The sequence below is a fragment of the Mastigoproctus giganteus genome, chromosome 14 (genome assembly GCF_048544385.1).
Source record: "Mastigoproctus giganteus isolate SK-2022 chromosome 14, ASM4854438v1, whole genome shotgun sequence".
Lineage (NCBI taxonomy): Eukaryota > Metazoa > Arthropoda > Arachnida > Uropygi > Thelyphonidae > Mastigoproctus > Mastigoproctus giganteus.
In genome coordinates, this window is record NC_143588.1 from 28,652,377 (window position 1) to 28,665,877 (window position 13,501).

Consider the following 13,501-nt stretch of genomic DNA (forward strand, 5'->3'; position numbering starts at 1 on the left):
TGTACCGACTTCTGTAATATGACCTTTTTTGATAATTCTTATACAGTCCCTATAAATGTCCCTTTATACCTGTCCGACGTTTTTCGCTGTCTCCTCATTTCATCGGTATTCTAAGATACACCGCCATACCAACTTTTGTCCCGCTTCATCGCAAGTTTCACGAGTTATACCACGTTTTCTACGTGGTCTGTTAATTATGTCGAGCAGCGTAGTAACACTCGCCAAGGGACTGCTAGTGAGAAACAGACCAAGAACGTTGGGTTGTTGATTAGGATTGTATGATGTCCTGGTAGGTAAATGAACAAGCTGTGCGAGGTTATTAGTAACTGCAAAGTATGAGCATTTCGACCAACCGGATCCTTACTGTCAGGAAAGTTAGACTGTATTAAGAAGAGATTGAAAGAAAGTCAAAGAATTCCGAATGATTGGCGAAGTTTAGGAAAACGGTATAGTCAACAGGTTCCAAATTTGGAAACCTGTTGCCTATATAGCGGGGATTTCAAATTAAGCAATTCTAAATTAGGAGCACTCTAGAAAGGAATATCAGAGAGAACGTATGCACTAGTACCACTCTGAAGCGAAAAGAAACACAGAATGAATAATCACGGCAACTGATATAAGCAATGGCAATCGAGAATTGAAATTCTGGGAAAAAAAACAAGTAGGACTGTGGAAAATGCACATAAGTAGAAATTGGAACTGAGACTATGTACATTTATGAAATGAATGAGGAAAGTAAGAAAATCTTTCTTCCACACCTTACCTTTTTACCTTTCTCGGACAATAGAAGTGTTACACAATCTATACTATGTATAGATTGTGTAACACTTCTATTGTCCGAGAAACTTTTTCCAGTTCAGGGTGCGGAACACTGTTTATACACTGGTGTTCAAAGAAAGTGCATCACTCCTTAAAATTGTAATTGTCGTCCGAATAACGTAAGTATATAGCAATATTTCTTACAGATTGCATCAGATAAGATTGACACGCGTAGGTGATGACGTAATATGCGTCAGCTGTTACTTTCGGCTATATAAACACGCTCTGCAAGGGTTGCAGTTATTCCTTGCTTGTGTCAGGATAGCAAGTTATGTGCAGTTGACGTGAGTAAGGGTGTTCTTCCCGTCATATTGCTAATAGAGTGTCTTGTAATCAGTCGACAGTGAGCAGATTTCTTTCCAAACTCAAGAATACTGGTTCTGCTGATAGGAAAAAGGAACCGGACGCAAATGAGTCTCTATACCAAAACAGGACCGCGTTTTGAAGAGCCTATGCCTTAAAAACCTTAAAGCTTCTTCGTCTGAGCTGAAAAGAGAATGGGAAGAATATACAGGAGTGGTAGCAAGTGCAGTAACAGTCAGAAGACGCCTCTTCAAAAATGGTCCTAAGAAGAAGCCCCTCCTCACATAAAAAATGAAAAAGGCCGGATTAATTTGGTGTAAGGAGCTTGTCAAATGTACCCCCGAACAATGGAAGTCAGTTATTTTCTCGGATGAGAAGAAATTCAAGCTGCATAGTTCTGATGGGAGACAAACGATTCGCCGTAGACGTGGTGAAGAATACCATCCGGACTGTACGGTGTCTACAGTGAAATCCTACCAGCCAAATGATATGGGGGTGCATTTCGTATCACATGCAGTTTACAAAAGGTTCCGTAAATGCCAATGGATACCTAGCTGTATTGGAAGGCAAATTGCTGCCAACCATTAGAGACCATTTCAACCTGCCAAGTAACTGCATCTTTCAGGACGACTCTGCTCCTTGTCATCGGACGAAGAGTGTAAATGGGCACTTCTGTAGTTACTTTAGCTTCATTTCTGCATTAGAGATTCGACAGTAATCTGTTTACATTTGTTACAGGTGAAAAAATGGTTGGAAGAACGGTCCATTACAACTCTTAGCTGGCCAGGAAACAGCCCTGACCTGAATCGTATAGAGAACTGTTGGCATCGTGTGGAATCTGCAGTTGCCAGAAAGAAACCAAAGACCTTTCGTGAACTTCGGGAAGCCATAATTTGTGTCTGGAACCACAAACTATCAGTTGATTATCGTCAGAAATAGATCTGTCAATGCCTCGTCGGTGTGCTGCTGTCATCAGGGCCAGAGGCAGTTCAACTAAATATTAGTTTTCACCTGGTGAACTTTTCATTTTGTTTTCCATTTAAAATGATAAACTGAAGCAAACTGGGGGCTTCTTGATAACATTTCAGCCATAATTGTTATGTTTACCAAAACTGTTGTATAAAGGTTGCAAATGCTCATTTTGGAATATTTCGAGAGCATCTATCAAATATTACTTAGCTTTGCCTTCACTATTAATAAATATCTTTTGTTTATATTTCTGTTTGTGATTCTGGTCATTCATGTAACACACCATCGCGAAAAAGGGTTAGAAATGTGAAATTCCTCAGGTGATACACTTTATTTGAACGACGCCAGTGTAGTGAGTTAATATTCATACATCATTAAGAGAGTGGTTATTCCGTTTAGATTCCATATCCAAATATGGGATTCTCTAATATTTTGGTACGGTAGTGTAGAATAAATTCCACGATTGATGCCGGAACTGCTGAAAATTAGTTCTGTCACCCACCGAATAAGAAAACTTTAGCAGTGTGTGTGTGTCCTTCCGGAAATATTAACTCTTATTTAGAGACATGCAGTTCTGAAGACCTGTCAACAATTTCATGCACTGGATGAAACGTGGGACTGCAGTGGGATTCCAGACAACCTGTCGCCATCAAATTTGACACTAATTTCATGTTTATGACGTAACGTACAAAAATGTTCTCCTACAATTAGAAACTCGTCATTCTGAGAACAGTTAAGAACTCCCACACAGAACGTGTGTGTCGGCTTTTCGTAAGTTTTCTTGGCTGCACATTTGCCTACCCGCCCATTATGTCCAATCTGAACTTCCGCGTTTTATCTTTGCTTGATATCAACGCTGTGTTATGAATAGCAACGAAGATACTTCTAATTTAGAGGCACGTCACATACAAATAATAGCACACAGTGAAGATATAATAATTACTGATATTCAGCAAACAAGTTCAACGGAATTATGTTTTCTGCCTTTTAAGCCTAGTTTATTTACAATCTTTTTTTTTTTAATCATCAAGAAACAGCTAGTACATAGCATTCGCATTATATACCGGCCTGAGGCGGTATAGTTTCTTAGGGTTGTCGCATATGTCTTCTTCCAGGCTACGACTTACTACACGGGAGTCTACAATGTTGATGGAACTGATATTCAGGTCTAACTTGTGATTCAAGAGGATCCAATTTCCATGAAGTTCAATCATAAATAAATAAATGTTTAATCTGTTTCCAGAGCAAAGCTCTGGCAACGTCCCACTTCTTCTTATCAAAAAATATGATTGATGGCCTTTGAGGTTATGATGTGCATCATGGTGAGATCCAATATTCCTTGCATTTCTAGGGAACAGCTCTGAAAAGGTTTCGAAGGCCGGTCGCTAGATGGTCCAAAGGATCGAACTTGTTGGTAATTCTTTAGGAGGCTTCGGGATCAGATAGTCACTGCTAGTGTATAATCTCGCTACCTCTACTCTGCCAGATAGTGACTGGAGGGAGTCCGTATAGTGTGCATGTGGGGAGCATTGGCAAGATATAGGTTATAGTTCGTCGGTTCATATGACAGCAGACGCAACCTTTTCATTGGGTATTATTGGTGCATAATGTGTATGAATGGGGAGGGTAACTCCCCATCGATACACAATAGTGTATAATGTTTTGAGGATCCGAGGATCTCCCCCAACTCTACGTAGCAAGTTATTGTGTAGTGTAGTGTTGGGGTGGGGTGTGTTGGTCTGCTCCTCTGGTCCGCGGGGCCCTTGGAGAACCAAGGCCTCTCCGTTGCCCGTCCATCACCACGCAGTTGTTGGTCAGGTAGCAGAGTGTAGATCTTTAGGTGAGGCGAACTCGGGCGTCGCCTGAACTTGCCAGGAATGCCCTAAAAAAATCATTTTATTGGAATGGAGAGAGGGGGAGATAGTGTGAGATGAGATAGCACAGGTGAAGGTAAAGAAGGTGGATGACATAGTGTGCATAGTGTTGGGGGAAAGGCGCCTCCGGTGGTTTCCCGCATCTGCGCCATATATACTCTGTGGAGACAAACAGTATCACTGTGAAAGCCAGAAAAATATTTTGTGTTGTAAATGAAGTATTGTGCTGGGTTCTGTTGGGTGTCCTGGCTTTTGGCCGCAGGGGCCCTGACGGGACCCCACGTTGCCCGCACACACCACTAGGAGGTAGCCAGGCTGCCCATAATTCTCTGGCTAGTCTCCTCCAGGTCACCTGAGCTTCCTGGAAAGAGACCAAGTAAAAAAAAAAAAAAAAAAAATATATATATATATATATATATATATAAAATAATAGGGTTCAGGGAGTACAGGATGTACTGGAGAGGGTAAAGGAAAGGAGGTATAGACAGAGCGACGGAGGATGTAAGGGAAGGCATCCTCCACAGCTTGGGTGGGAATTCTCTCACCTAAGCGGAAGTGGAAGAAGAGGCCCCTCGAGAGGGTGGGAAGACAATCACGTATCAAGAGAGACACGGATGAAACAATTCAAGCGACCTGAGTGTCAAGTCCAGTAGCTAGAAGTGGTCACAATCTAGGTGAAGATGTTCAGTATATGAGAAAAGGGTGTTGATCAATGTGCATCAGTTCCAGGATGTTGTACCAGTGATCTTCTGGTGAAGAGATCATGGGCGAAGGCAGAGAAAGCGTGGTACTGGTCTTCCTCATTGATCAGAAAATGTTCATTTCCTCGAGGCAAGGCGTGTATTTTTGATATGAGCAACGTTCGCAGGTAGAGCGGGCAAACATAGAATAGGTGATCCCAGTCTTCGTTTTCACCACAAAGACAGCGAGGGTCATCCACGATATTCATAGAGGCAAGTTTGTGATTTATGGATCCATGGCCTGTAATCAGGAAAGTGGTATATAACCCTGGGCTGTACCATGCTGGAGCTTTAGGGTAGATCTGGGCTATTTCAGGTAAGAATTTTTTAGTGATGGAACCTTTGGGGGTGGTATTCCATCTGTTTTGCCAGGCGTTAAGAAGGTAGACTGCAAGGCGCTTTTTTTCTTCTTTGATGGTGTTTGCTGGGTTTGTAGTGAAATCCAGGATGGTGGTAGGGTGTCCCTTTGCGAGCCGGTAGTGCACGCCTTTGCGAATTATCTGCAGAGAAGGTGGATGACAGAGAGAGTTCCACCTGGAGTGCAGAAGTTAAAGGGTTATGGGGGGAGCGTGTAAGGAGGCCCATTCTCCTCACGGGAGGAATCGCTAACAGCATAAAATGATTTAGGGTGGTAGAACCCACCAGACGAAAGGTGTGGATGGGAGGTAGAGGTGGGATTTCGGGGAGGGGGAGGGTAAAGTCATAAGGTCAGAGTAAAATATCAATAAACCATTACAGCTAGTGGAGTTTCAAGCAGCGATACCTATCATACTGTATGACTATTCATAATTCGAGTATCGCTCGAACCTCTTTTGGCCGGCGACGTTAGTGGTATTTAGGTGGTCAATGTATTGTTGTTTGGCTATTGCATCGGCGCCTCCGTAGATAGGTGGGAAGGAGCAGCAGTGCGTAGCACACGCTTCTTGATTACACCGGGGTTCGAGCCCGTCACCACCAAATACGGAGGATGCGGAAAGGTCAGGAAATGACCACCGTATATCCTGGAGCAATATGGCCTTAGTTGCTAATGCTCCTAAAAACCAAATAACAACATAACAATAACAGCTATTGCACAATTCACACGGAGGATTCTGTATCGGATACTTCGCGAGCCACGCTCCTTCTAAAGTTTTCTATTCTTGTTTAGCCATTTTATACTATTTACTATTTCCGAACTTGTGATGGAGGGAGTCTTTGATAACGATAAATAATTCTTCACTATTTAAAAATATCCCTGCTTTGTGAAACAAATCCCAATGATTTTATGCAAACGAAGGGATGATAATTAATGTCGGCTAATGTTAGTTAGCTTTCTATCAATGCTTTATAGAGTTCTTAAGAAAAAGAATTAAATGTCATCAAAGAATTCAAAATATAGTCATTTTATCCATTTTTGTAAGTCACATTTTTAAACACCCCCACCCTCCCCAATGGTTACAAATCGTCACACAAGTGAAAACCTCCTCCCTCTTGCGAGCGTGCTGTCATACATGGAAGGCCCATTTGAAGAAATTCATTAAGCCTGCTTTAGAGTCATTGTCAAACTCACTTTTGGTGAAATACTTGTTCGCATATTTGTGTTCTCCTTGGAGTTGTCCAAAAACAGAAGTAGGTCACCGAACGAGCTAACAGACATTCGGAAATAACTGAAGAATTTATCGGGATCACACAGAAGTTCGTTAAAGAGCAAATGAAGCAAATTAGTTTGCGTGACAAAAGCTCCCCTTTTCAAACTAATGACTGGGTGAATCCGATGTTTCCCTTTCCGTTTTTGACTTCTCTATTTTTTTGTACAAAATCCAAAAGAGAGTTGCGTCAACATCGTCCATTATTTAAAAGTAAAAAAAAAAAAAAAAAAGCTCTCGGTGACAAAGATTGTGATCACCTGGGAGAGGAGCGCTTTGCCCTACCGCACTCCTCAGCCAAATTCACCCGATACTGTATCGCCCATGTGAAAGACGCGTATATTCCGTGTCTCGGTATACGATAAAAAATTACGATTCGTCAAATAATTAATTCCATTGGGAAATTTCGGTGTGAAATTGCTGTTGCAGCAGTTATTATTTTATAATAGCCGGACATAACTACCCAATGAACTTAGTACCAGTACCCTCGCGGGATGAGAAAAAAAAAACCCTAAGAGAAGAACGATTATTACTTCACACTGTTTGGAATGCTTTTACAAACTAAAGTCTGAAATCGTCAACCCGTAGAAGCACTATTTCTGTTTAATGATCTTGCGAGTTATTTATGTAATCAATTCAGCATTTGAAGCTTGACAAAACGTTTCGACTTTGTGATACATGTCAAAGGCCATATAATTTCACTCCCTTGTCTGGTTATCTCAAGCTAACGTGTTCTCTGATAATCAATCACATATAAGTTATTCTCCTAAACTGATACGTAGACAACCACTGTTCTTCACAGTTTCAATATTCGCTTTAAAACTTGACTCGATTTGTTTAGAAGTGGCCAGGCAGCTTCACAAGGACATGAACCCTATACTTTTCATGCAAAAGTGAGCATCATTTCTTCATCAATATTGCGTAAAGTAACGCAAGCTCACACAGGAACCATTTCTTTCCCCTAAAAATATGTCCAAACTAACTGACTCGTTTTTCATTTGTTCCTTTTAATTCTCAGCATAGTTTCTCCAGCTTCATCTTTGTTTATCTTCAGTTTCACCAGTACTGCGTATAAAATTACACGGCTGAAATGATACTGGCAATCAACTTCCTCAAGTCGCTAGTGACAGTTCTGCCTTATATAACAGAACAGCGAAAGGCTCATCGTACAGAAGTGAGTTATTTTTGAATGATGTCCCTTTTTTATATTAGGAGTATAAATATAGTTCTGGGAGGAGACCGTTCCTCGCAACATTTCTTTTTTTTTTTTTTTTTTTCAACCTTAGTGAAAAGGAAACTGGGATAACTTATATTTGCTCTCCTTTCACCTCCAGCGTCTTCCCTTTAAACAGTCATCTGTTTACTTTCAAGGGACTGTCCAACTCGGAGTCTTACAGGACGTGGGTGTCATTTCAGCCGAAATAACAAGGCGAAGAATGAATTAGGCGCGCGTGCTCAGACCACTTCAGATGAAGTTTTCAGAAGGTGCGGGAAAAGTGGCTGAATAAAAGGGTTGACGTTGCATTTCTCACGAGGAGATATTTAAAGTGGCGAAATGGCAATTTCGATTTTAGTTAGAAGAGATTAAGGAAGTTAAATCCTCTTGCTGAAGGTAGGATTGCCGTCTTAATTACATATGAGAGGTAGGAATAGTAAGCAATCAAGGAAATTTCAATTAAAACTGTAATGAGGCAACAAAGTAATATAACACGAGCTTATATTACTCAGTCAAGCGGGTCCAAAACTTTTATCTCGTAAACCACCACAGAAATTAAAGAAAGTTTTCGGAGTGCCTAGATTGGAAATAATTTTAGAGAGTAGCGAGCTCGGTAAAATGAGATTTAAAAATCAGAGTACGTCCTGATATATTTCATGCACACAAAAATCCAAGGTATTTTTTTTTTTTTTATGCATATTAGGGTTCCAAATAGGTGTTGCTTAAAATAAATTCTAATTCTGAAAGGAAAGTTCTCCTGTGACTGAAGCGGATTAATTCTTAAAAAATGCTTCCCCTCACTTCTTTAAGTAAATTTGTTAAGTCATAAGATGCAAAAGGAATAGATTGAGAAGGAACAAACAAGCCTATTTTTGGCTGATACACCGCGCTGGCCGAATCAGTGAAAAAATCCGCTCGAAAGAAATACACACAGAAGAAAATACCTCGAGAAAAAATAGTTCCGAGTAATCCCACGCCTTTTAGAAATAATAAATAAAACTGAATAGGCAATCAATTATTTCACTCAGTTCAAATTTAAATTACAAACGCAAAGAGTTCAAACTAGCCAGTAAAATTCGAATTTCTACAGACCTTAAACTGACTAACGGTTTCCAAAAAAATCATTGTTCTTTTAATCGGAGTATGCTTTCATAAATTGGTCGTCGTCTTTGTTACAAACATTCCTTCTTTCCATCGGAAGGAATTCCAGTGGAACGAATCTATGTTCACAACCTTCACAATACAATCTTCGTTTTCTAGTCTAAATAGGTAATGACAAAAATAAAATAAATCTACACAGCTGTACTGTACCCCGTAAGCGTCACATACTGAGTGGAACGACCATATCCGTTTGTAGTGGTGTGGTAAACGGCAACAGTGGTCGATGAAGTAACAGGCTCAATCGTTATGCTGGGTAGCAGCTGTGGACAAAAAAAAAAAAAAAAAAAACACAATCAGTTGGATCTACTGCGTCCTGTATTCAATACTAGAATTATTATTATTATTGTATGTGAACAATAGAATCAATTGTTCTTGGACAATTTTTTTTCCATTCTATCCAACATAATCAATATGTTTACGTTGTCGCCAAATATTGTCTTACTGCTTGAAGACCAATGTTTTCGAAATCCATTACGTCAGATCAAGAAGCAGAACATTATTCTTATTACACTATAAAGATGATCGCAGGACTCACCGCATATATGGGATATATGTGATTGGTGAACTCCCCTTGGTCCCTTCAGAGCGGGCACATCACTTTGCACTGCAAAAACAAGGCTCCACCGAGCAGATAAGTTTCTGCCGAATAAGTATGTGCAAAGAGTCCAGACTCTCGATGCAGATTACTTGTGACTGATGAAGATTATAGAAAATATATGCAGATATGTAAACAGGGCAAAAAATTCTATTAACTGATCCATTTCTATTGTCCGCTTTACCTTACTGTTATATACAGCAAGGTGCTTTCTGTATATAATAAAGAATTCTTCTTCTTCTTCTTCTTCTTCTATATTGCAACATGGCTATGTATATAATTTCGTGATTCCTAATTTATTTATGTGCTATGATCTGTGTACTGCTAAAAATTTTTGTTATTAAGACGTGTAATATAATAATACAATACTGCTTATGGGCAATACTATATGAAGCCACAACCCCTTCAAACAATCAAGATTTCCTCCTGGTTTTTCCAAGGTACTTTTTCCATCATCTCTTGTACACATCACTTGTGTCGGAGCACTTCGTAAAAGTCTCGAGCTTCAACACAGATACAAAAGAATATAAAGCTTCTGGGAAATTCTGTAGAATGCTCGAGAGAGGCTCGAGATTGGCCTTCTTACCTATTCTTATGCCTTCAAGAGTATGCCGTACTTGAAACAAAATATTCCCGTTGGAGCTGAAGAGGTTTTAAGCTATTTCGGCAGCACGTACGGGTACTTACAGCAGAACGGGCATCAATAATGGGATAATTCGGTTACTAACCACTGATCCCCATACCTCCGTCAAAAATATACATGAAAGAACACTAGAAAACGAAGAGCAAATAACTAAAAAAGAAGTCGGGGCCACAGATTTTAGAATTTGGTAAGGGGAAAAAATCCAAATATGTGTTAATAGATAAAATAAAGCACTACTTCTGTTGGAAATAAAATACAACAAACACATTTTTTTATCTACTGAAAGCGATTGGGTTAAGATGGGTAGAATAAATATTACGACCGAACCTGGAATAAGAAAAGATTCATAAATACTAGTCAGTGGGATGTTATTTAAATGAATTTAAATAACATCCCACTGATTTATTAGGCCACAGTACCATTCGTGTATTCATGCATTAAAAAAATACATATATACCATAGAGTAGAACTCAAATGTTTCATGCATTTAAACGTAAACAGTCTCCACAAAAATTTAAATTAGATAAACATGAAAATGAGATAATGTTCTTCTCTTTATTGTTAATGAAGTCTAATATAGCACCACCGATCTCGCAACTGAAATCAGCATATCCAGATTGCCAATGAGAATAACAGACATCAGGCTAACAGCTACTGTTAAACTTCTTGCTGAAACGACTGACGTTCCCAGATGTGGGACATCTGCTACTGGAGGATCATCACTGTGGCCTTAGGGCTACCTCGTCACTGTGTCACAATAAACACCGACTGCATATCACAGATTTATCTCGAGTCAGTTGCTGAGCCCGGGTCAACAACTGAACTGTGATTTAGCCAGATTTTCCAAAGAGTCAAGGCATCAAAAAGGATCCTTGATGAACTCAAACATGGAGCTCATCCATAAACTCTTATCCTTCAAGGCACCAATGCACTGATGCTGTCAATAACTTGCCACCTCACTGGTGAAGACACTACAGGACTTCACTGAATATTTCACGCTCTGTATTATAATACCATCTTAATTATCTAATATAATATGTATACAAACGTGTAAATTGAAATACGATGTCATTCTGTTACTCAACTTCATATTACGTCTTTGTTATATGACGTGTTTAATTATTTGTGTTAACTGCTGGCCACGATTATTCGAGCTGTGATGAGTACTACTGCAGTTTTCTTCCCGCAGTCTTTATAAAGATTGAAACATGCAATAAAGGATTTAATAATACTTCGTCTTAAAAGCAGATGACGCAAAGCTTAGACATTTACGTTTCTTATGACCCATTCATTACACAAGTGAAAGCTGTTAAAAAACTGATCTAACTGAAACCTGAGAAGAACTATGTAAAATTATCTTGCTAATAAGTTAATATATGTAGTCCGTTTGCTCGAACTTTTCTTGTACTCCAGTTGTTTGTGATCAACTTGTAAACGCGAAAATAACAGTTTTCCATGGACCAAAGTTTGGAAATACAAATAGCACATAATAATAACACGACAGTAGGACTTACCTTAGGTTCACATCCCTTATGGCAAGCATATTTGCACACTGTAAAAAATATAAACATTATCAAATATTTATTACACAAAAAATAATATTTTTTATCGCTAAACATTATACAAGTGAAAGTCAAATCAAAAAGTTGATCTAAGTGAAAGAAAAACTGGGACTGAACTGAGATAATTTTATAATCTCATAGTTCGATTGCTTCGAACTTTTTTGCGCTCTAGCTGATTTTCATTATTTATTCCTTATTATCATTTGTGGCGCGTACCTGTTTTGTTAACTTACCCTTTCCTTAGCAAGTTTTAATCCATATAACCTTGAACAAGTAACTTTCCTTTATAACTCAAGAAAACAGCATTCCGATGTAGTTCTAGTGTGCGTCCCTTTTTCAATTAAAGGATTAGCACACCTGTGCGACTCCCTTTTTAAATTAAAAAGTTACCATCAGTTTTAGCCACATAAAATGCTTTCGTGGGCAGGAACAGTGGTTATAATCACAGTCCTCCCGCACAGTGGAAATGCTTATGTTCAAATCCCGTCAATGCCGTGAGCAACTTTTTATGCCCCCAGAACTCAAGTTTTTAAGTCCCACAAACACGCAAAATGACTACAGACCACATAAAATTTACATACATAATTATACCTTACTACAGGATTGCAGGAATATTTCAGCGCAGTAGCTGAAATAAAATTAATATTTGTAAGCTTTACCTGCACTCGATTTCGATTATGGAGAAACTTTCTGCTCTCATTGAACACTGAGCACAGAGTCCTTAGAGCTAAGGATTCGATATACGAGGTTTTTGTTCAAATTAGAGACAAATACCATTATCCACGGTTGTGCCTAAGTTACTAATATCTTTTAAAACTGTATGAATCACCAGAATAGATAAATCCTCTGTACATTTAAAATTCTGAGACACCGACAGCACAGTTGTTTCAAAGCTTCCTGGCTTCTCATCAATTGGCAAATGTGGGCCGAAATGCACCAAGGACTCGGTTCGGTCTTCAGCGAGGGCACAAAGTCTGTCCATGATCGAAATCGTAGCAGGTAAATCGTGACGAATTTTGATTTGATAATTATACTTATGGATGCACGAGCTACTTGCTAGGGTAATTCTAAATTGAAAATGCTTTTCTATTAATTCACATAAAATGTCAATTAAGTATATATATATCTATCATTATATAATTCTATTAGTAAAAGTTAACGATCTGTGTTTATCGAAGTTCTGTATATCTGCAACGGAAGTTTAATGCACATAGAGAAAGCGAGCAACGTACCTTTTGCTGGGGCTAACAGAGAAACAAATGTTGAACTGCAGTCGTTTTAAATTAATAATGATTACTGACCGAAGTCGAAAATACTATCTTAAATGTAATATTTTAACGAGAACGGAAACAAATAGTAACTGTGATCAAAACAAACCATACTGGTTTATAACGTGTGGAGATTCCACCGCAACCTTGGCATGGAAGTTAAGTGTGTGGTGGGCATCCTTCCAACATAACAGTAGTCATCTGACTGAAAAGTAATTATTCGTGTAGTCTCCCGACTGTTCTCATATGAGCAGTTACTACTAGTATAACCTGATAGAAGTACAAAAATAGCGCTCGCCTCACACTGCTTTGTTTTGTGGTACAAGCAGACAGGAAAGCTGCCTTGAATCCAGAATATACTGCAACTAAATTAGAATTTTAAAAAAATTCAATTTTCCATTGAAATAAAAATGTATCCCGCTGGGTAAATAAGATTTTGCAGACGTTTACACTATTTTATGGAGTGAATGAGTTGTCCTACCCATCCAGTCCATACAATAACACTTGTTTCTTCCTCAAGATTATCGTTTCCTTTCTTGGAAGTTCATTCTCGTATTATTTATTATCTTGGGCGTTACCAATGAAAGTGGAAATCTCATTATGACTGGATATTCTTCTGATACCATCCACAGACTGATTGTTCAAATATCCCTAAACAACCTAATATATACATTTTTGAGTATGTACGCTATGTTTCAAAGCTGGCCTGTACATTAGAGATTATAA

General features: G+C 38.9%; 1 protein-coding gene across 1 annotated transcript in view; it reads right to left on the reverse strand.

Moving 5' to 3' along the window:
* Positions 1 to 13,501, reverse strand: part of LOC150075035 (tensin-2-like) — a 737,845-nt gene that overhangs the window by 652,190 nt on the left and 72,154 nt on the right. The window contains exon 3 of the mRNA XM_090389056.1: positions 11,460 to 11,497. Within this exon, the coding sequence (XP_090245182.1) occupies positions 11,460 to 11,497 (38 nt within the window). The remainder of the gene's footprint in view (positions 1 to 11,459; positions 11,498 to 13,501) is intronic.